At 62.6% G+C, this 21,620-nt stretch overlaps 1 protein-coding gene and 1 long non-coding RNA gene across 6 annotated transcripts in view; one reads left to right on the plus strand and one right to left on the minus strand.

Moving 5' to 3' along the window:
• KCNK9 (potassium two pore domain channel subfamily K member 9) overlaps window positions 1-13,647 on the minus strand; it is an 83,847-nt gene extending 70,200 nt beyond the window's left edge. For both annotated transcript variants that reach the window (XR_004279643.1, XM_032316440.1), the window contains exon 1: window positions 13,268-13,647. Coding sequence is in view for 1 of the 2 variants with exons in the window: in XM_032316440.1 (XP_032172331.1) it covers window positions 13,268-13,550 (283 nt within the window). In the remaining variant the exon portion in view is untranslated. The remainder of the gene's footprint in view (window positions 1-13,267) is intronic.
• Window positions 13,387-21,364, plus strand: LOC116575190. 4 transcript variants are annotated; one of them, XR_004279647.1, is made up of 4 exons: window positions 13,387-13,496; window positions 16,826-19,834; window positions 20,652-20,770; window positions 21,082-21,364. It is a non-coding gene; the product is annotated as an uncharacterized LOC116575190 (long non-coding RNA). The 4 variants fall into 4 exon arrangements; XR_004279645.1 differs by having other exon boundaries at window positions 16,826-18,160; window positions 19,692-19,834; window positions 20,652-21,364; XR_004279646.1 differs by having other exon boundaries at window positions 16,826-17,285; window positions 17,771-19,834; window positions 20,652-21,364.
• The last annotated feature ends 256 nt before the right edge of the window (window positions 21,365-21,620 follow it).

Raw genomic sequence — 21,620 nt, forward strand, 5'->3', positions numbered from 1 at the left:
CTGGTAAGGTTGCTGCGAGGGCGGGACTCATTGAGACGGTGTCTGTAAGGAACCAGAACCCTCTAGACACCCCGTGGCTGATCACGATTGTTGAGGCAAGACAAGAGAGGTTAAACTTGCCCTGGGAAGCTCTGGTCGGCACAACCAGAACAAGCAGTTGGGAGATCTTGGGCCTCTTGTTTGTTTGAACGTTGACGTCACATCTGCCTTTCCCTACTAATTTAGGGAAGTGGTGAGCTTCCTGTCGCTAGAAGGCTCAGCCATGGCCTCATCCCATCTGAAAAGGGCGGGACCAGATGGCCTCTGAGTCCTCGTCTCAGACAACAATCACCGAGGCTGACTTTCCCGTCCCCAGCCCGCGATCTGGGAGCAGAGGGAAGGCAGGGGTGAGACAGCAAGAATGCAGGGTTTCAGGGCCCACAACCTGAGTTCAAGTCCCAACTCCACTGTGTCACCTTGGGCGAGTCCCTGGATCTCTGTGACCCTCATCAGCACAACGGGGTTAATACTCAACCTCACCTGTGTCACAGGGTCGTTGTGTGGATGGAGACGGCAGAGCATGGGAACCTGCCTTGTAAAGCAGACGTCCCAGTGACGGGCAACATCCACAGAGCCAGCCACAGGGACGGACGGCACTCTGGGCACAGCAGTGGGAAAGCCTTCCATCTCTGAAGTCCTCCCTTTCACGGGGCCAGGACGGGCCAGGGTGTACCAAGCATGCTACTGTGGTCCATTCTATCCCCACGGCAGGCATGACTAATCAATCACAGAAGGCACTCCTCCCCACTGGGGCAGAGGCTCAGGGTTCCAGTGACCACGCCAATAGGCCAGACCAGACTGACCACGCAGAACTTCCTGTCCCCAGGCCAGACCACAGTCCAGGGACGCATCTGCTCCTGCCTTGTTCCATGGTGTTCACAAGGTTGTAGGTTCCAGATCTACGAATGCGCCCACGGATGCCCTGGGACCCGCCATGTCTGGGACGAGGGCAGATTTTCCCAGTGGTGGACACCAGCCTTCCAACCCTGTACAACCTGGTCCAGGCTACACAGAGAATACTAAAAAACCTTCTGAAACAGTAAGAACCTAAGTGCCCCTGACCTGGGGATCCCACCACCGCCAAACCTTCAAGTAAGAACCCAGCAGAATCTACACACGCGTGTGCACGCGTGCGCACAGATGTTCGGGAAAGCACTACCTATAACGGCAAAAAATGAAAATAAAAAAGGTACATTCCATTGCTATAAACAGGGGAGTAAAGAGACAATAGTACATTCCTTCAGAGGATGCAGAACTGTAAAAATAAATCTCCCTTAAGACAGCAGAAACACAAGGCAAAACTGGATGTAAACTTAGGAAGGAAAGGGCTCGGCATCCCTGACAGACACCGGGGGTGCCCACCAGCACCTCCCTCCACTCCTTCCTCACCATCAGAACCCCAGTGAGGTTTGAGAACAACATGCCCCTTTTCCAGACTTCCCTGTAGCTAAGATTGGTCATGAGACCCAGTCTTGGCCAATGAGGTGTGAGCAGAAACCTCGGGTGGGCCATCCAGGAAAGCTCTTTAGATAGAAGAAAGCCCACATGGTACATGCCTTTCTCATTTGTTCTTTGGCTTCTTGCTCCCAGGAGGATGCTAGAAGTGATGCTGGTGGTGACGCAGCCATCTTGGAAACATGAGGCATTGGCCTGAGCACAAAAGCCAAGCTGAGGTGGCTGAGCAGAAAGTCAGTAGGAGGTGGAGTCTCTGAGGACACCACAGAGCCACCTACCAGCCCGTCTACCTGGCCCAGACACCTCAACTGAGGAAGATGAAACTGTTGTCCGGTCAAGTCACCATTAATTGGGTTTTCTGCTGCAGGCAGCTGAACACAATCTCTAACACATTCATTCTGATAAAGTGAACAAAACAGTGGGCACGTGTGGGCAACAACGAGCATGTGAACATGAAACACTAAAGCCATTTTGTACTTGACCACAGACCCACAGGGGAGTTCTGGGCCTTCCCCACTCTTTATAAAATATGTTCTGCCATTGCTTACTAGTGTTCAGTGACGTGGGAGCTTTTCTGTGAATCAACCCACACCAGCATCCACTCTGCCACAGTCTGCATCCCTCTGGCCTGTACACTGTCCCTAATCAGTGAGAGACCCGTTCTGACCACTGCCAGGGCTCCTCAGTACTCAGGGCACACAGTCTGTGAGCTTCCAGAAACGGCCCCCTCGCTGGGAGCCACGTCATAACAACCAGACCCTACAGGAACATCTCCCCAGCCCCCCGCGGCATCCTGGAGCCCGGTCGTCTCCTGGGCCCCACACAAGACCTGTGGCCCAAAGCCCAGGACGGCCCATGTCAGCAGCACAATTTTTACACTGACTCTAAGAGACATAAAGTCCCAAGACCACCCGGCAAGCCACAGGGCCCAGAGCTGTCTCCAGACAGACCGAGGGCCATATAACCCAGTTGCAACAGGGGCCACGGTGCCCCACCACAATGCCGCCTTCAGCTTCCGCTTGAGGGGTGGAAGCCAGGGGTCCACCAGGGGTGCTCCCCGACACCTGCGTGACTCCCCCCAATTCCATCTGGGTGACTCACCCCCACCCCCAAATGACTCACCCTAATCCCACCTGGGTAACTTCCCCAAACTTTACCTGAGCGACTCCCCCCATCCCCCTGTGTGACTCACCACAGTCCCACCTGCATGACTCACCCCTACCCGAGTGACTCACCCCTACCCGAGTGACACTCACCGCGGTCCCCGAGTGGCTCCCCCCACCCCACAGGAGCAGCTCACCTCAGCCCCTCAGGAGCTCTCCCTGCCCGTCTCCGTCCCTTGACAAACCCCACACCTGGACTGGCCTCTCCTGCGTGGCCTCCTCTGAGCCGAGGGAAGGAGCTCCCTTTCCAGCGTGCACGTGTGAATGAGACACACGGTTCGCGTGATCATACACGCACACGCACGCACACACACATGCACACACGGATGCGCAGACACACTCGCACACACGCCCCTTGGCCCCCACACCCCACGATCGGCGGGAGGCAACTTCTCCAATCCCACAGGAGAGGCTCAGTGAAGAGAAGAAGACAATTCTGCCTGTCACAGTTGGCTGAGGCGTCACCGGGAGCGAGTCAGCGGAGGCAGAGATGTGGCCGAACGTCCGACAGTCCCCGGGAGCCCTGACTGCCCGAGGAGTCCCCGGCCCCAAAGTGGGCAGTGGGCGGGGTGAAGGCCGCCTTCGCCCAAAGTCACCCTGGGGGGAGGGGGTCAGAGCCCAGTGCACGACAGGCCGGAGCTGGGCCCTGTGCACAGTTCCGTGCCCTCTGCTGCGCTCACGCCAGCATCCTCTTTGGGGCCCCCAAGAAGTCACGGTCTCTGGCCCACAGAGGTAGGGACACAGCCAGAGCAGTGCCTGACGGGAGCTCCGAGAGTGACCGGCAGACTCACCTCACCCAGCTCCTCCTGGGCTCGAAGATGTGGGCCGGGCAGCAGGAGGGGCAGGTGCACAAACACAGGGGACTCTGGGGGCCCAGGGCACGACCACGGCAGGGCTACAGCCACCGCCTCCATGTGGACGGCTCCCCTGCTGGCTGGGGTCCCCCAGGCTCTTCCCCTCCTCCCGGCAGGCCCCGCCCACCCCTGGAACTCACAGCACCCCAGATACATGCCTACACTCCACACCTCTGACAAATGGTCGACAGGATCCAAAGACCCCACCGCCACCGGCTGCACACGCTCACCACCGTTCCAGGGCCCTGACTCGGTGTCTTATTCCCGACATTTCATCGGACAGTCCATCAACCAACCCTTTTGAGGACCAAGTGGCTTCAGGTGCACAGAGCCAGCACAGCCCAAGCACTCACTGTCACCTTCTGACGGGTGTGCAGGGGACAGACACGAGGACAGTCTCAGCGCCTTGAGAGCACCATGCCAGGCTGCGTGGAAGGGAGAGCCCGGGCCGGGGCCCAGGGACAGTCAAAGGCCATTTCACAGACAGTCGTCTGTTCCCACCGGGCGCCCAGCTTTCTCTCGTGGGTCTGTCACTAGTGGTGATGCTGGAGACCGACATCACACATCGAAGCCTGAGGAGTGGGACGCTCCCCATGTGGCAAGACGGGCCCCTAACTTGCCGTGTTCCTTTAAAACCAAGAGCTCGAGTTCAAAAGGCTGAGGCCGCCTCCGACCTGCACCTGCCCAGGGGCCCCGCGGGCACGTAACCGAGTGGGACGATGGTGCCCTGAGCCACTCAGCCCTAAGGCGTCCTGCCGTCAGGGGTCAGGGGTGTGGCTCAGGGTCTAGCAGGCCCGCCCCAAACACCTTCTGGGGACCCTGAGCCCAGTCCCACCCTGGGGGCTCAGGAGTCTACCCGGATGCTTTGGCACAGACACAAAACTAGGGCAGCGTGTGCGAGGTGTCCCAGGACGGCGAGGTGTCCCAGGACGGCGGGCTGCGGCGGGCTGGGGGCACAGCGGGCTGGGGGCACAGCGACAAGTCCTCTGTCCAAGCCGGGGAAGGACAGCCGGGGGAGGGCAAGGCCCAACTGGAGAGCGGGCAGCAGGCGAGAGCTCCGGGCTGGGCAGACACGGCAGGAAGTGGAGGACCGGAAGGGGCTCTGGCCTGAGGACAGGGCTCTGAGCCGAGAGGGGACAGGCTACCAGCAGGGGAAGCCGGGAGCCATGGGCTTTCCCAAAGCGGGTCGTGGTGGCAGACATCCCAGGAAGCCACACTTTCTCAACAGGGACAGGCTGGGGATTGAACCGCCGGGCTTGCACACCGCGGCCCCGAAAGCCCACGAGCCTGGCCCCCCGCGCTGACGACCTCCTTCTGCAGCTGGCGAGACCCCTCGTGAGGGCCAGCGTCACGACGTCATCCATCCGACGGCTAAAGACGGATGTCCCCAAGGGCATGGGCCGCACCTGACAACTTCCCCGCTTCACGCACACGACAGCTTGGCATCCACCTGGATGTCCTCCTAAGGACCCAAAGCCCCAGGTGCAGGTCAGGCCTTTCCCAGGTGTGTGCTCAGGGTTCACAGCAACACACGCCAAGTTCTGTGGTTCCGCTTCACAGAGGAGGGAGCTGAGGCCTAATGGACATGACCAGGACTGAGGCCACAGGACGCCAGGATCTCCCTGTTCCCCGAGCCCCTCTGGGCTCAGTCCCAGGAAGCGCTTGGGGTCACCTGGACGGGGAGGCTGCGGCCACAGGTGCGGCACAGACCCGCCTCCCCCAGCCTCAGAATGCCAGGCCCAGCATCCCCCCTGCCACACCAAAGGTGTGCCCACCTCCACCACCGCCCCCGGTCACACTGCCCCCTCCTCCAGTCTGACCCCACCCTTCACCAGGGCCCCCCGCTGGCTCCTCGCAGGGCCCGGCCCACGAGGAGGGCGAGGACAGTTCAGGGCTGGCCCGTGGCTATCCCCCGGGGCAGGTCTCCTCACTGCTGGAGGTCCGGCTGACCCCCGAAAACCCAGGCAAGAGCAGGGGTGGGGCAGTGGCCCCCAGCCTGGAAAGACCGTCCGGGGAACGCTCGGCGCCGACTGCTGCTCACGACGTGCTGCCGGGCCGGGCCAACACTCTCGGGCTCGCTCCAGAATTTTCTTCTCTCTCCCCACCGCTGCCCCCTCTCCCACCAACCATCCCCTCTTCTTTGGGTCCGCAGTGCAGGATTCTACTTTTTCGTTCAGAGATCGACATCCGAGACTGGACCTGGGTTCACACCAGCGCAAGGACGGAGAGCCTGCCGCTGAGGAGGACAGAGAAGTCTGCACGAACTAGAAGCTCCGGGCCCGTCAGCCCAGGGAGGGGCTGCCCAGGAAGGCGACCGTGAGCACGCCTGGCGGGGGCATGAAAAGAAGGACCTCGACCTTGACAATGGCAGGGGGGATGGTCTGCTCTCCCTGGCGGTCCGACCAGACCTGGAGAGCACACACACAGACCCAAGTGGCTCAGAGGAGAAGGACCAGGCTTAAGGAGGGGTGACTGGGAGAAACTCAGGGGCTTAGGACCACCTCCGAGTCCCTGAAATCGGTTAGGGACAGAAGGCAGACCAAGCTTGGATCACCCCTTCTTCGGAGACCTGTAAGCTTACAGGTTGGGTGCCCTTAGCTGGAAAGGGAGAACCTTCTACCGGCAGAGATCCCAGGGTTGGGACAGGCAGGAAGAGGGGTCTTCGAGCAAAATCCCTTGATGAAATGAACACCAAGCCCCCGGCCCCCAAAGCTGGCATGGAGGAGGACGTCCCCTGGGTGAAGGGGACCCTCATCTGAACCGCACTGCTGCCCGTGCGACTCCCCACAGTGCGGACTGCCCCTCCTTTATCAGCCAGGCCCACCCGCTGCCCTCGCCCCCAAATTCCTGGGGCTCTGGCAAGGCTGGTGGAAACAGAGGGCAGGGCTGCGTGTGCTCTAGCTCAGAGGGGCAGGTCCCTGGGGCCGGCGGCCTGTCTCTCCGGGCTCCCTGTGCGCGTCCTACCCTGGACTACCTCAACACACGCTCCCCCACTCACTGCACCTCCACATGCACGGGCTGAGTTCCCTCTCCTCTTTTGGGCCGGGCCTCCCAACTTCCAGTGTCTGCATGCAGATTTTCTCACCCCTCTTCACGTGACCATGAAACTGGTCACCCCTCTGAAAGAACACCCCCCTGACAGGCACACACCCCTTCTGCACATGGTGCCCCACCACATCAGAACCGCACGCAATAATCTCGTCTTTCATCTACATACACACCACTGCCTTGCATGCGAGGTAATGAGCTCCTTGTCGCTTGAGACATTCAAAAAGAAGCTGACTGGCGAGGGACGCTCTGGGCTGTTGGTAATCCTATGTCTTGACCTGAGTGCTGGTGACAAGGACATGGCTTGTCTGTGAGAATTACTGAGCAATACAGCGTCACTCGGCATCAGGGCAATACAGATCAGAACCACAGTGAGACACTACCTCACACCGGTCAGGTCGGCTGAAACGGACAAATCAGGAACGACAGATGCTGGCGAGGACACGGAGAAAGGGGAACCTCCGGCACGGCTGGTGGGAATGCGAGCGGGTGCGGCCTCTCTGGAAAACAGCCTGGAGTTAAATGGAGTGACCCTACAACCAAGGTATTTATCCAAAGGATATGAAAATACTGATTCAAAGAGTCACTTGTATCCCAATATTTAGAGCAGCAGTGTCCACAACAGCCACACTGTGGACAGAGCCCAGATGCCCATCGGCAGAGGAATGGAGAAACAAGATCGCCATATATGTCCCCATGCATGTAGAAGGGAATATTACTCGGCCATCAAAAAGAATGAAACCTTGTCATTGGCAGCCACGTGGATGGGACTAGAGGGTAGGACGCTAAGCGAAATAAGTCCGTCAGAAAAAGACACACGGCGTATGACTTCACCCATACGTGAAATTTAAGAAGCAAAACAGATGAACATGGGGAAGGGAGGGAAAAAAAAACCAAAAACAGGGAGGCGAACCGTAGGAGACGCTAGAGTTGGAGAACAAGTGAGGGCTGCTGGAGGGGACGGAGGATGGGGAGCCAGGGAGACCGAGGGACGGGCGAGGAGGGGCACGTGAGGAAGCGAGCTCCGGGCACTACGTGCATCTGGTGAATCACTAGATCCTACCCTGAAATTTTAAAAAAAATTAAAAAAGAATTACTGAGCAATACACTTGTCGTTTAAGTGTATTTTTCTGTGCAAACATTATAATTTAATAAATATTTCTTAAAGATTTTCATTTATTTGTTCGAAAGGGGGGGGAGTGCGTGTGCAGGGGGCAAGGTAGGGGGCAAGGGAGGGTCCCAAGCAGACACCCCCTTAGCACAGAGCCCGACCTGGGGCTCACCCTGATGACCCCGAGATCATAACCTGAGCCGAAACCGAGAGTCGCACGCTTAACCCACTGAGCCACGCAGATGCCCCTCGATAAGCATTTTTAAAAATCGAAAGTGCCTGGGATTGGCTGAGAGCCTCTGAGGAGGGACATGGGGCCGGCAGGCCCTGGAGACCCAGCATCAAAGCTCTCGCACTGATGGAGATGCTGGTGGGGGCCCTGCGCCCACTCACAGCCGCGTGCCTCCTCCCCCCGCCCAGACCGGAGCAGGAGAGGGGCAAACCCGCGTGACGCAGGAGTGAGCAGGCCCGGACGAGGGGACGCGGGGAGGCTCGGAGCAGTCAATGAGGGAGTGAGCGAGAGGGTGAGTGTCGCAAGGACGCGGTACGCACGCAAGGGTGCACAGAGCAGGGACAAACAGGTGCCTGGAGGACCCAGGGAGTGAGGGCACGGGACGGGTGGCGGGAGGTGTGAGCCCAGGGGCCTGGGGAGGAAGAGGAGAGCCGCCCTTGAGGCCTGCTTCCCCCCTGCTGCTGCTCTCCTGCTTCCCCCCTGCTGCTGCTCTGCCCCCCGGACGAGCTGCGGGACGACGCAGGGAAGAGCAGGTCCTGGCAGCGAGAGCTGGAACCCTGGTCTCCTCTGACACCTTCCCTGCTCCGAGCCCTCCCTAGGAGCCTGCATACACTTCTGCCGTCTCTTTCATGTCCCCCGGAGTCAGAAGGGACCTCAGGTCTCTGCCTCCGCCACGACTATAAATAGGCAGTGTTTACTGGAGGGCCAGTGCCACCTCGAGCGAGGCCGGGTCCAGGCAGGGCCTGGGGGAGGAGGAGGAGGAGCCACAGCCTCGCAGGGCTCCTGCCCATGGACGGTGGCCACACAGGAAAGGACAAGGGAGCGCCACCCCTCGGGTCCAGGCCCCCCGTGTGCCAGCGCAGGCCCTTCACCGGGGTCTCGCCCCGCAGATCTCCTGAGCGGCGCAGTGACAGGGAGAGGCAGAAAGGTGCACACGGAATGTTCCACAGGCCCACCCTGGGCTCCTGGGACAGCGCCACGGCAGGAGCCCACGGGGTATCACGGAGTTCACGGCCCTCTGCCTCCCTGTGCTGCTGAATCTGCACCTCAGTTTTCTCATCCAGCAAGTGCGGCAGTGGTCCCGGCCGGCTGGTAGGGGAGATGAGCGCACGCGTGTGTGCGCTGCTGCCTGCGGCACCTGCTGCTCTGGCCCTCAGGGCCTGCGTCCACCTCGCGTTCCCAGGCCAGATGCCCACCGTGGGCCGGGTCTGCAGGCGCGGGGTGCATGGGGGTCCAGACACAGTTCTCCTGGGGCCCCCCTCCCCGTGCTGACAGAGGGGGAGGCGTAGGAGCAGGGGCGCAGCTCAGGGAGGCAGCAGGTGGCAGAGGGGAAGGCCAAGCCTCCCTGGAGGGTGAGGACCTGCCAGGAGGACACAAAGGGCCCTCCCCGGGGGGAGCACTCCCGCTGGGCATCCCGCACCCAGGGCGCAGACGGGTGAACTGCTCTCTCTACTCCTCACGCTGGAGCACGACCAGCAGTCTGGGTTTCCAGCTCCTCTCCTGCCTCAAGGCCAGGCCTTATCTTGTCATCTAGCCTGTCCCCAGAGTCTCAGAGGCAACGCAGACAAGGCAAGGGCAGGCGCACAGCGAGAGCGTAAACTCTGCACTGGAAACTACACCCAGGAGTGCCAGAAAACACCGCGACCCGCTCTCCACCACGGGGAAGCCCCATTCAGGTTCCACATGCCAGTGAGAACCTGGAGATGCCCCTCGGGGCTCCCACTTGCTGCCGGCAGGGGACCTTAAGCAAGGAACGTACTGGAGCCCCAGAACTTATTCCCAGAGTCTGCCCCACTCCCAGCCCGCAGACCCTGCCTCCTGAGCCAGTCACCCCGGCGCCCCAGGGCCACCGGCCCGGCTTTGGATGCTCCCCAAGGACCCGGAGAGACACTGCTCCTCCAAACTGTAGCCAAAACCAAAACCTCCCATCTCCTTCCCCACCTCCATCCCCCCTACTCAGACCAGTGTCCTTGGTCCTCCGGGCCCTGTAGATGGGATGTGAATTTAAGTGGGGCTTCTCCATCTTTCATGGTCCTCAAGGGGCTGACAACCGAGGTCACAGATGTTAGAGTCAACACAGAAGCGTCACGGAGATACCTTCTGCAGTCAGAGGAGCGCTGGCCTTGGGGCAGCTGGGGCCCAGGGCACCTCCTCTAGGAAGGTTACTGGTTTGCCCCTGGGGCAGAGCGGTCCTTTCCGACTTTGCTCTGGGCAGGGGGATTCCAGCCAGGCCCTGGGCCTGGGGGCAGCGACTTCCAACCATCCCGCTAAGCAGATTAGGGTATGGCGTTGTGTGTGTGTGTGTTGGGGGGGGCTCCCATCTTCAACAGGGGCTGCAGCCCCGCAGGTGGCTTCAAACGCCACAAATGTCAGAAGCCACAGGTTCAGAGGAGCAGCGCCTGGAAGCCACGGCCGGCTGTGCGGAGCCTGCCCTTTCTGGGCCCGCTGGATCTGTGTCCCCCCCCCTCCGCCCCCGGTGCCTGACAGCCGAGGCGGGGGTGGGGGGGGCCTACGTGCTCTCCCTCGCGGGGAGGTGCGGCCACGGATCCAGTGCAAAGTGCTAATTATATCGTTTTTAAAATCCATTTCCGAGAGTGAGCTAGTAACTGCATCCGAGAAGCGGAGTTCACTTACGGACCACGAGTGCCACCGGAGCCCGCCTGCCTCGCTGACTGGGCTCAAAGTTGCAGCGTGCTCAAGAAATCGCTCAAGGTTAGATTAAAAATAAGAACACCCGTGAAGATTCACCTGACTCATTAATATCCCTGTCCAATAGGAGACAGCTCCTCGGAGGGCCTGGCTTGGGGCTGGTTTTTGTTCTAGGCCTAGGAGGACCTTAATTTGCATTTATATTAAAAAAGAAGAAAACAAACAGAATTAGCTAGAAAGGTGCTTTGTTTCCTGTAAATCTGAGCTCTCCTACTAAACATTTTCCTAAGGCAGCCGGCATGCACTTGGCCTCTGTAGGGGAGCGTGGATTCACACCTACTGCGCACAGGGTGCCCTGCAGGCAGTGGTGAGCACCACAGGGCCCACCAGCCCTCAGCTTCTACCTGGCAGGTGAGCACTGTCCCCGGCTCCTTCCACAGGTGCGGAAAACGCACTGGGAAAAGAGAAATGACCTGTCTGGGTCCTCCAGGGTGACCAGACTTGGGCTGCAAGCCAGCTCCCTGGGCTCCAAGCTCAGGTCGGGGAAGCTAAGTAAAGGCAGCGTTTTCTTCCTTGTCCTTACACACGCATTCCAAGCTTTCTTTCCAGAAACCCGGGTGGAAACTCAAGGAAGGGAGAGAGAAGGACCCACAGCCGTCAGGTGCTGCTCCGGTCCTGGACGGCAGGAGGCCCAGCCGCGCGCCCCGCTGAACTAACGGCCTCCATCTGGCCACACGTTCCTTGACTTTTCTCTTTGGAGCCTTGAGTGTTGGAAGCACGTGCCTGGACCTACCAATAAGGATTAATAAACACCCCCTGATGGGAACCTTGTCAGTCTCCCTAGTTCCTTTCTCAGGTAAATGGGAGCATCTTGAGGTTTGGTTTTCCGTCCAGTCCTCTCCTCGGTGTTGTAGCTCAGCCCGTGAGACCAGCCACGGGTCTCAAGGGCTCATGTCAGTCCTGGGGCTGGTGTGCCCGCAGATGTCACCTGCTCTGGGGCTAGATCACTAAAGGCATGTTTAGGGAAGGATGGGTCTCTCCCCCGGGGCCGTCAGTGCTGGAGGCATATGTCTCGCCCTCGGGCTCACAGCCAGTGGGACCCTGTACCCCCAGGATCACCACCACGTGCACCCGGACATTGTGACCGCGGCTCGGGCTGCAAGTTGGAAGACAAGCATGACGGCGAGGACTGCCGGGCCCTTCCAGAGGCTGGAAGCACGGGTGGGGGGGGAAGGGCTTTTCTGCGTTTTGGCGGCGGGGGTTGGGGGGGGGGGCAAGCGCGTGGGGCCGGCGGGCCCAGAGCTGGTTACGTAGACAACAGAAGAGTGGTTTCCTTCCGAAAACATAAAAACCTGCACCAATGAATTAAACATTTCAGACAAGATGACTCCCTACAAAGTCTTCTCCACCAAGAAGCCGAGACAGGCCGTCCTGTGTTGGCGCTTCCTGTTGCATATGGTACTGAGCAATCCTGCTTTTTCAGCAGGCAGAGCTTTCCAGACAAAGAAAAATAGCAAGGGGGAAATTAGAGAAGGAGATCCAAAGGACTCAGGGCGCAGGAAGGAGAGAAGTGTGAGCAGGAGGAGGCCTCGTCTCACAGCGAGGGGGCACAGGGAACTGGACTGGCCCAGAAAAGAGGCCACGGGAGCCAACACAGTGGCCCTGACAGGTCCACGGAGATGTCCGTGCAGAAGGAGGGTGCCACGGGGCGGGGGGGGGGGGGTGAGCGGGGGGGACAAGTTGCAAACCACGGAAACCACAGAGATGCCACCCTCCCTACTGCCACATCCACCGGGGCGAAGTGACCTGATCCAGTTCCCAAGGGTCTCAAAATGTCACACCTGCAGGCTCTCCAAACCCCCTGACCTCAGTGGGGGCACTGCCCTAGGCACCTCTCAGAGGTGGAAGTGCCCTGGGAGAGGGAGCCACAGGAGTCCCAGGGTGCACCAACCGGACTCCCTCCCCAGACCAGGGCTGAACCTTCCCAGTTTCCGGGCAGCAGGCACACTTGCCTTCCCCACCAGCACGGCCCGGGGGTGGACAGGTTCTGCCCTCCTCCCGCCCTCCACTGCCCTCTCAGAGCCGTTCACCTGGCTGCCACCCCCACCCCAATCACCAGAGAACAAACTCTCCTCCCCAGCCCCCACCCCCGGGGTCCTGGCACGACTAGGCTCCAGAATTCCAAGAGGAGCCAGGAGGGAGGAAAGCTGAAATCTGGGCTCAGACAAGACGAGCCTTGCGAGGGTCCCCCGCCGCCGCCGGAGTCCCTCTCCGTGCCGCGGAGCCAGGCCGGCCCTCTCCAAGTCCCGGAGAGGTAGTAAGTGTAAGGCTTGGAACCCCGCGCAGCCCAGCCCGCGCTGGGGCGGTGGGTGGGTGGGTGTCTGCTCTGGGATTATTCTTAGCGCTCCACTCTCTTCGCAAAAGTGGCGCCTCCGCCCTCCAGGCTCCGGCACGCTCGCTCGGGGCTCGCACGCCCGGCCCAGACACCGGCGCGGAGCGCAGCTCCGGGTGGGGTCCGCGAGGGGAGAGGCTCGGAGGCGCAGGAGAGGCGGGGGCTCCGGAGAGAGGAGGGGGCGCGGCGGGAGGGCCCCCCCCCGGCGACGGGCTGCGTTTAACCCTCGGCGCCCCGCACCCAGCCCTGCGCCGCGCGCTCAGCCGCCTCCCCGGACTCCTCCCGGGGCGCGGGGAGCCCGGCGGCGGCGCGCCCAGCCCTTACCTATAGTGGTGATGACCGTGATGGCAAAGTAGAAGGAGCCGGCGAATTTCCACTGGACGCCGGCGCGGTGCGGCTCCGACTGCAGGATCACCAGCTCCAGCTGCCGGTAGTCCTCGGCGCTGATGTTGTACTTCCCCTTGATCCGGATCTCCTCGGCTTTGAGTTTCTCCTCCTCGCGCATCTCGTGGTCCGACTCGAGGGCGTCGAAGACGGCGGCGCCCACCAGCAGGTAGGTGAAGGTGCAGACGATGAGGGACAGAGTCCGCACGTTCTGCCTCTTCATGGCCGCCAGCAAGGAGCCGGCGCGGGGGGCATGTCCCGCAGGCTCGCAGCCGCGCGCGTCCCACTGCAGCGCCCGGCGGCCGCCGCCGCCTCCTCCGCCGCCGCCGCCGCCGCCTCCAAGTTGTAAGCGGCGGCGGCAGCAGCAGCAGCAGCAGCAGCAGCAGCAGCAGCGGGGAGGCGGGGGGCGGGGAGGCTGGGGGGGGCCCCCCTCCGCCGGGGCCGCCACAGCCGCCGCCACCGCGAGGCGGCTGGCGGGGCAGGGGCGGCGCGGGCCCGGGCTCGGGCGAGAAGGCGGACAGGCACAGGAGGCTGCTCGAGCGCCGGGGCCAGGCGTCCGGGAGCCCCGACACCCTGCGCCAGACCCGGCCGAAGCAGCCCGCCCCACTGCGCAGGGCCATGCACGGCGGCCCCGCTGGGCACCGCGCGGGCCGCGCTGCCCTCCGCACCCCGCCCCCCGCTCCCGCCGGAAAAGCAGGGGCGGGAGCGGGAGCCGGAGCGCGGCCGGAGGGCGGCCGCCGGGGCCCGCGCCCCTCCGGGTCCGGCTCCCGGGCGGCGGCGCCCAGCTAGGAGCCCGCAGGTCTGCGCGCGCCTCGCGGGACCTCCTTCCCCTTCAGCCCTCCTCGCCCCCCCCCTCGAGGGGGGGTGGAAAAGTTTGCGAAGTGGCGGCGTCTCCGGAGTCCCCAGCAGGCGGGGAGGGGGCCGAGCAGGTGCAGCGGGCGGGGCAGCCCGATGCCCGAAGGTCCGAGCGCCCCGCGCCCACCCGGCCGCGCAAGGGCGCGGCGGGGTCCCCGCCGGGCGTCGGCCGGTCCGTGAAGTTTGCTCCGCTCAGCCCCCGAGGCGCGGGAGCGGGGCGCGGCCCCAGGGCGGCAGGGCCCGCGGCAGAGCAGCCTCGGGGGCGGCCGGGGGACGGCGCGGCGGCGGTCGGCCAGCCCGCTCCTCCGGGGGCGGCGGGCGAGGCGGCGGCGGCGGCGGTGGCGGGAGGGGTCCCGCGGGCCTCGCGGAGCTGCGGGATGGGCGCGGGCGCATGAGCCGCGCCGGGGTCGGGGCCCTCCGGCGTCCGGGCGTCCGGGGAGGCGGCCGCTGCGCTGGTCTGTCAGGGGCGCTGCGTGCGTGCGCGCCGGAGGGAGCCGAGTGTGTGTGCGTGTGTCTGTGCGTATGTGTGTCCGTGTGTGCCCGTGTGTGTGTGCCTGTGTGTGTGTGTGTGTGTGTGTGTGTGTGTGCGCGCCTGTGTGTGCGCGCGCGCGCGCCCGCGCGCGCGCGCGTGGCACCTCGCTCCGGCGGGAGGGCCGCGGGGGGCGGGGGCCGGGCTACGCGGAGGCCAGGCCTCCCTCCCTCCCTTCTTCCCTCCCTCCCGCAGCCTCCCGGGCGCGCCACCTCCCGCCTGGTCCCCAGCCAGCTGGCGAGGCGGCCGCGGCGGCTCCGCTGCAGACCGAGCGCGGCGCGCGGCGCACGCGGAGGGAGCCAGGGAGGGGCTGCCGGTGCCGCTGGGGAGGGGGCGGAGGCGGGCCGAGGCCTGGGTGTTGCCAGAGTGGGGGCGGGAGGCGGAGCCACCAGCAGGTTTCGGCGGGGGATGGGAGGATAAATGAGGCTGCTCGGGTCCTTGTCGCCCAGCTCCCCGAGAGCGCCTGCTGCCACGCGAGGCGGACAGTTTGGGAGAACCGTGCCTGGGGGAGGAGACGGGACTCAGCCGGAGAAGGCCGACCAGCAGCTTAAGGGAGAGGAGAGATCGGGGCGGGCGAGGCTGGGGGTGGGGGGGGTGGCGAGAGCACGAGGGGAGGGCGTTCCCCGGGGCCAGCCACCTGGCGCGGCCGCGTGTCCCTGCCGGGGCGCACCTCCTCATCGCGCGCTGGGGTCCCGAGGGCCGCCTCAGCCCCCGCGCGGGTCGCTGGACAGGTGGCCCAGCACCTGCTGATCCAGAGCCCTTATCCGGAGAGTGCTGAGCCTGGCACCGGCCGCCACTTTTGGGGTCCGGGCCTCAGGGAAGGTTGCCGCATTCCCCCTTCCTGGTCCCCTCCCTGATGCTTTTCCCAGAAACATTCCTCGGTTCCCCGAGGCTGGGCGCCGGGTGTACCCAGAACATGATCCTGGCCCCTCCTCCTGCACATGGCGCCTCGCGATGGCCCCACTCCCGACCAGCCCAGGGAGGGAAGCCCAGGCTCCGGCAGGGGCGCAGCTATTCTTTGAGTCGGAAGACCGGCTTTATCCCCTTCCCACATCAGCCACCTTTGCCCGCTTCCCTCAGTCCCCCTCAGGTCGTCGAGGAGTTTCCCTGGATCACCGACCCCCTTAACCCTCACTTGAGCGGTGGAGCTCCCAATGGGTAGGCTGAAGGTGCCGAGACCCAGGGCTCCCCTTCTCTGGGTCTGGCGACCAACCTTGGACTCCAGCCAAGAAGAGGTGGCGACTTGGGGAAAGGGACGCCCCCCGGCGGCTGTCCAAGACAGCGGGCAGGAGTGGCTGAGGGCACCGCGGAGTAGGCCAGGGAATGGACCCAGCCTCGCGCAGCTCGCCGGCTCCGGAGCTCGGACCCCTCTGGGTCGCCCCCTCGGGCGCTGCTCCGGGCTCCCCATCCGCAGGCACTGGGGGCCAGGCGAGTCTGGGAACCCTATGCCTCACGGAGGCTCCCCTGCTGGGGCGCTCTCCACCCTGTTTCTGGGACTCATGGGTGCTTGCGCCCCCGGCCCTATGGACAAGTGGGCCCGAGCTGGGGGCCACATCCGGGCTGTCGGGTTGACGTTGGGTCAGCCGGCGCCGTTAGGCACAGGGAACGGGAGGTCCCCCCGAAGCAGGTGCTCCCCTGGAATTCACGTTGGAAACCGAGGCCCCTGCGCTAGGCGAATGCGCCTGGCCTCCCGGTGAGTCACCGTGAGCGGGCGACAAGGATTCCTGCAGCTGGTAATTAATCGCGCCGCTGTTCGGCCCACGACGGAACCCCAGTTGGGCCTCCTGCCGCCCTGCGCCACCCCTGAGTCACAACCGTCGGGCCTCGGCCGTCCGGAAGCCGCCCGCCCGCCCCGGCGCCGCCAGGGGGCACTGGACTCCGACCCACAGGTGTCCCCGCTCTGAGCCGACTCCGCAGGGGAGTCCGGGCTGTCCTGCCCGCAGGGGCGGGGGCGGGGAGGGGGCGGGCGCGCGGGATGCTCCCCAGAGACAGACCCCAAGCTCTGTGGAGAGCCACTCTCTTTCGGCTTCCACACAGCCTTGCTGGAAAACGGCCCCGTTTGTGAGCTCCTGGAAGGGACTTGGGAGAGTAACTCCCAACTGCTTGTCTTGCAGATGGGAACACGGCCCGGGGACACCGGACAGTTACCATCTAGAAACCACTCCTGAGCCTCTGCCGGCTTCCGTCCAGCACCTCCTTCAACAGCTCCAGCTCCCTTCTGACCCCAAAGTCACAGCGCCTTGGATAGCCACAGCCCAACCTCTCCAAAAACAAAACAAGACAAAAACCTTGGTTCTTCCTTTTCTCCCAAAATATGGCCTTTGGACTCAAAAGAAGCCCAGAGAGCCAGACTTCGGGGAGGGATCCTGAGGGCTGGAGGAGGACACACACGGGCTCCCACACAGCCCTCTCTGCACCCCACATCCCTCCCATGGTCTTGACCTACAGGTGGACGCGAGCTCCGTGAAGCAGAACCTGGCTCTGGCGAGTCTTCCCAGCACTGTGTCCCCAGCGCTCTCCGCCGCACTCGCTCAGCTAGCAGTGTGGCTGGTACCACTGACAGGCCACAAAGAGGTTAGAGCAGTGACCATGCCTCTGGGGAGCCCAAGCCTCTCGCTACTTCCACGGTTCTGGGAGCACCAGCTCCAGCCCAGACAGGAGTGGATCTGGAGCTCCGCTGTGGCCAATGAGAGCCCAGGATTCCCCCTGACCCCACAGATTGGCTGGGCGGGGCTCAGCTCCCAACCAATGAGGAGCTCCCTGGGAAAGCATCTCTAAGAGGAGCTAGAGCGAAGTAGGGGCCTGGAGGGGTGGGCAGGAAAGTATCTCCGCACCCAAGAAAGAGATGCCTGATTTGGGGCAGCAATGCATTCTCTGTGCGGCTTAGGCCACTCAGGGCTGACCAGTGCCGCTGGCGTCCTGTCTGTGCTCCTCCAGTGGTCTGTCACTGGGCCTCCCTGGACCTCAGTGTCCTCTTTAGTAAAAACAGTTGTCTTTGATCAGATACCAAAGAACATCATGGCTCATAACTCTCTTTCTCCTGCCTACTCGTTCGCTAGGTTCTCTACATGCGTTGGGCATATTCTTAGCCTCTAGGGGCTGAGGAGTATGACCCCATCTTATCCAGAGAAGCCAAGCAGTGTTTTCTGGCCCCACTTGGTGAGCTGGAGTGGAATCGACTCTCAGCCCAGCCCTTCCGCAGCAGCACTCCGTGAAACCCATCCTGCTGCTGGCGGAAGGCAGGGAGCTACAGTGTGCTGGCTGGGCTCCGGGGCTGGTGCCCGTGTGCCTCTGGGCATACTCACCAGTGCTGGCCCAGGACTGACGGCCGAGGCTTCCAGATCATCACATCTCTGTGGTGCTGCTCACGCCTTGACATGTTAACGCCCCCATCTTTGAAAAGAGGCAGAGGAGGCGGAATCGTTGCCCCCATTTTGCAGATGAGAAAGGTGAGGCAGTAAGCCCCTTGGGCCCCAGTCACAAATAGAGAGAAGAGAAAGCTGTGATGGGATCCTCCCCTTTCCCTGGGGGCCACTGCCAGCACTCTGGGTTCCTCCCTGCAGCCCTAGGTTTACCAGCCCTCACTGATGGCTCATGGGCCATGTCTGCACTTGAAGCCCCCAGCAGGGGCTAATGCCAGAGGGAAGCGCTCTGTAAGCAGCAGCCAGGTCCACCAGGAGCTTGCCAGACTCTTTGGGATATGAATAAGCATGTCCCCGGGGAAGTGTCTCTGGCCGCACTGGGGACGCTGGTTCAACAGGAAAATTCAGGATTTCTCAGAGCCCTCAGTCTGCCAGCAGGCACCGTGGGCCCAGACAGGAGTGCTGTGAACAGCATTTCCCAGATTGGTTGGATCACGGAATCTGCCTCTGGGCACAGAGCTGGCCTCAGAGCCAGGTCCCAAGCCACTCTTTGGGAACCACGACCCCAGCCCGGGTTGCTGGGCAGAGAGGGGTAGGAAGCCTGGATCCCACTTCTGGACCCACACTGGCAACCCCTCCTCCAGCTCGGGTCCTGGCGGCCTGTAGCCCCTCTCTCCTCTGCCTGCAACTACCTCTGAGCACGCAGGCTCTTGCACTCCCCCGCTGAAAACCCTCCAGGAGCTCCTGGCCAAACCTCGGCCCACCCTCGGCGTCAGCACCCTCAGCCCCTGCCTCCATCCCCCCTCCTGCGGGGCAGCCTTCAGCACAACGGTCCTCACAGCACCCAGCACCTCTGTGCCTTGTTCATGCTGTTCCCTCTGCCTGCGTACCTTTCCCTGTCCTCTTCGGGCTCTCATCTGCTCATCTTTCAAGATTCAGCTGCGGCAGCACGTCCTCCAGGAGCTTCCCCGGTCCCCAGGCTGGCCGAGGCTCCCGTGTCCCTGCACATACTCCTGTCCCATCTCCCCTGCCGGACTCAGCTCCTCGAGTGAGGGCTGTGCCTGCCTCGTCTTGGTCGAGCAGGGCCTGCCGCTTGGCAGGTAGCCAGCAGGTGCACCGCTTGATGGCAATGAAAGGGCAGGGTCAGGTTCACTCACCCGCAGGTCTGAGGTCATCGCCCCACATGAGGTCTCTCTTAGGAAAGCAGGAAGACGTAGATGCACAGAACAGAGAGGGAAGCGTGCTGTGCAGATGACAGATGTGGCTGCCGGCCAGGATCCTGTAGGTCCCCACACTTTAGGCCGTGACTCTGATGTCACTGGGGGTCCAGTGCAGTGAGGGAAGAGGAGAAAGAGCAAGAAAGACGTAGATGGAGAGGGAGAAGATGCTACGGGAGAGGCTCAGGCAGAGGAAGGGGTGGGGACGGGGTCTGCGGGGGGGGGGGGGTGGTCAAGGGCCCCCAGGACTGGAACGAGTAGATGGGCGACCTTCCCTGGGCCTCTGCCCATGGCAGACATTGCTAATCGATCCCAGCCCTGTCTTTGGCCGAGAGGATCTTGAACACAGGCATGTACACAGGGCTCATCCTGGGCCCAGCACTGACCTGTTTCCCTTCAAGGCCGTCACCAGTCTGGCCTCCGCGGAGATGACAAAGAAGAGCCTGCACACAACATGAGAGGACATAGGGAGCCATGGTCGGTTCTTGAGCAGGAGAGTGGCGCCGTGATAGTGGCGTACGGCCCTCTGCTGTGCTGATCCTGGGTACGTGCTTCTTGAACGCCTGCTGGATGCTGGGCCCGAGTTGGGTGTTGTGTCCTCATGACGGCTCTGCAAGACTGTCATCATCATCCCCGCTCAGGACAGTCGTCCAAGCTTAGGACAGTAGCCATGGCGCCACTGCCCTTGGGGTGGGGGTGGGGTGGGAGTTAGGGCGCTGTGCCCTGGCCTCTCCAGGCACAGGCAACAAGGGGCCGGACCAGTAAGGTAGCAGGAAGGACAAGAAGGAAGAGACAGAGTGAGCCCAGTCCCTGGTACACAGCAGGTGTCAGAAGTTATTTTGTGGATTCCATGATTGAATCCAGAAGATGCCGAGATAAGTCCCAGGGTTCGGTGACACATAGTGAGGGTCAGACTGGAGGCAGATGGGCTCCTAAGATACCAGAGGCAGAGCCAGTGATGGAGAAGGGAAACTGCCTTGGTCTGCCCACAGGGGTCCAGAACGTTATGTCAGGGGGCAGAGAAAGTGGTTCTGAGAGTGGACAGTCAGAGCCTGTGGCCCGTGGGTTGTCAGACCTCCAGCTTCCCCGGATACCTGTTGACAAGCGACCTGGGTACATGAGCTGCAAACTGGCCAGGGCTCCTCCCAGGGCGTCAAGCCCTGGTGGGCCCTTCTCGGCATTTCTTGGGTCTCAGAGACTTCAGCGAGGTGTCCCACTGTGGCCAGGAGGGCAGAGTCACCCGGGGAGTCCACACGCGACACTGCTGCAGGGACAGAAGGTGTGGGGAGTCGGGGCTCAGGAGGGCTCTGACCGGCTCCCAGAGCGAGGGGACGTTTAAGAGCAGGAACTTTATTTAACAGACGGCAAACCAGCCAGTCCTCCCAGACTCAGGGGCACGTGGCGGACAAAGGAAGCACTGGGAGGCAAAGCCAGGCTAAGGTGCCCGTCTTTCAAGCCGAGGACACCTCCAAAGCTCCAGGTGCGCGCGCACGCGCGCACACACACACACATACACACACACTTTATTAGAGGATGGGTGGTTAGTGGACTTCAGGTGTCTTAATGGGGCCCATCCCCACGTGGGCCTGGCCCGCGAAGAGCTCCACCGCCTTCCCGAGGAGCCTAGGTGCTGCCAGGGTCAGTGCGGGAATCCCGGAGTCTTCCCAGCCTGCAGCTGCCGCTTGGGGCCCCCGGGGCCGCCAGAACCTGGGCCCCCGGGGAGGGTCTCCCGAACAGGGTCCTCCGCGGCAGGGTGCCCCAGGCAGCTGGCTATTCTAAACCCGGGCTCAGCAGAGCCCCCAGGGCAGCAGGAGGGCCCAGCGCCCCGCCTCCGCTGCCGGGTCCCTGGGACTTGGCAGGACAGAGGCTCCGGGTGTTTGCTGACTGGATTAATGAAATGGATTCGGGAACAACAACCCCACATGGCCCGGAAATGGCCCTGGCGACCTCTCTCTTGGGCAGTTTCCCACCACCCAGTGCCTGGAATGATCTGATGTTCACAGGGAGGAGACGTGTGTGGAACCCAGCCCCCTGCCTCCTTAAAATAAATAACACAATAATAATACTGAATAAAGCAAAAGAAAAAATCAAAACCCTCTGCTCCTGAAAATAAATGAGAACAATGCTTCGTTGTGGCGCGGGACCCACAGGACGTGGGGCAGCAGCTCGCTTCCCCGGGGTTCCAGAGGGGAACCTGAGCTCCACGGTGGGACTCAGCCTGCACTTGGGGGGGGGGGCACCCGGAGGAGGGGCAGAGCCATAGGCAGGTGGGGGACTCTGTCCACACCCAGTGGGACCAGGCTGCCTGCCCTCTGTCCTGGGGGCGCCTC

This window comes from Mustela erminea, chromosome 16, assembly GCF_009829155.1.
Source record: "Mustela erminea isolate mMusErm1 chromosome 16, mMusErm1.Pri, whole genome shotgun sequence".
In the NCBI taxonomy this organism is placed as follows: domain Eukaryota; kingdom Metazoa; phylum Chordata; class Mammalia; order Carnivora; family Mustelidae; genus Mustela; species Mustela erminea.